Raw genomic sequence first — 1,325 nt, 5'->3', positions numbered from 1 at the left:
CTCGAATATTAAACTCAAGGATGGAATTGCATCCCTCTAAAATCCAGCCCTTAGTCTGTAAAGATCTCTCTTAAAGATCTATTTAAGAGGTAGTGCTTAACTTCAGAAGGAAAGATGCAAACTCTGAGCCTGACTTCTCCCTCCTGTACGCTCCACAGGTAACAGGTTTGAAATCGTGAGCACTGAGAACGGCTCAACGCTCGGCATAAAAACAAACAGAAACAAATTACACTTCAAATCTTCCAGGCAGAGCTCAGGGGATGACTCTGTGCAGCTCCTCCACCTCCAGGCTCCACATCTCCTCATGCACCGGGTTTTCGGAAAGATCCGTCATCTTTATTGCTCGGAGCACCGGCTCGGGGCTGCAGGACCGCACCACTCCCATCACCATCACGTACTTCCCTGAAAGAACACGGAAGAAATTCAGCTAACCCCCGCGTCTTCATTTTACGAGCGGGAGGAGAACCGAGGCGCCCGCGGAAGCGCTACCTGCGTCGAGGCACGGCCGCCCGCGGGGCACGTCCTCCACCCCCAGCACGGTGAAAGGGCCGCTGCCGTCCCGCAGCCGTGCCGAGCCGCCGCCGCCGCCACCTCCGCGCTCCACCTGCAGCACGGTGCCCTGCATCCACACGGCCCGCACGCACAGCGGCGCCCGGCCCGCCGCCGTCCGGTCCAGCCGCCACGTCCCACCGGCGTCGCGCGCCGCGCCCCGCAGCTGCGCGGCCAGCACCTTCAGCGGCGGGGACGGCGCCTCCCCCACCATGGCGCCGCCGAGAGGAAAAGGGCGGGAAAAAGCGCCGCGCCGCCGGAAGGCAGCACTGCGGCTGCGCGCGCGGCTCTGCTGCAAATGGCGTGAGCGCTGTGTCACGTGATGTCCTGGGCCGCCCTACGCAGAGCCGCCACGCGCTGTTGGGGCGGCTTACCGGGTTGGGTTCCTTCCGCACCTCGAGTCCCCTGAGTGCCGGGAAATGAAACGGCAGCAAAGCAGTGGCTCGTGTAAATGCTGGATCGGGGGCTTGGGTGGAGAAAGGCTGTTTTCTGCCGTCTGTAACCCCACTGAAGCGCTTTTAAAAGGCGTTTTCGCATGCTGATTTTCTCCGGGCTGCCTTTAGGATGCCCCTGGCTTTGTGATGTGACGCACAGACAGCGCGGGCAGCCGAACGCCGGGAGAATTCAATTCCATCCCTCTGCTGATAGCACAGGCGGGCGGGGCTGCTTGGCTTCGATGTGAAATCCTGAGACGCTGTGGTTTCCTTTGGGTTGGCGGGTTGAGGTCTCATTTAGAAAGCAAGCCGAGAACGACGCTAACGGGAGGAAATAAACCA

The 1,325-nt window shown here is 60.7% G+C and overlaps 1 protein-coding gene across 1 annotated transcript; it reads right to left on the bottom strand.

The window, feature by feature from the left end:
- Window positions 1-253: 253 nt before the first annotated feature.
- RMI2 (RecQ mediated genome instability 2) lies at window positions 254-763 on the bottom strand (the record flags this gene model as incomplete). The annotated part of the gene is made up of 2 exons (XM_079542680.1): window positions 254-402; window positions 490-763. 2 exons carry the CDS (start codon window positions 761-763, stop codon window positions 254-256), a joined length of 423 nt encoding a protein of 140 aa, XP_079398806.1.
- Window positions 764-1,325: the final 562 nt, after the last annotated feature.

This window comes from Tetrao urogallus (genome assembly GCF_951394365.1).
Source record: "Tetrao urogallus genome assembly, chromosome: 15".
In the NCBI taxonomy this organism is placed as follows: Eukaryota; Metazoa; Chordata; class Aves; order Galliformes; family Phasianidae; genus Tetrao; species Tetrao urogallus.
This window is presented reverse-complemented; position numbering and strand designations above follow the sequence as displayed.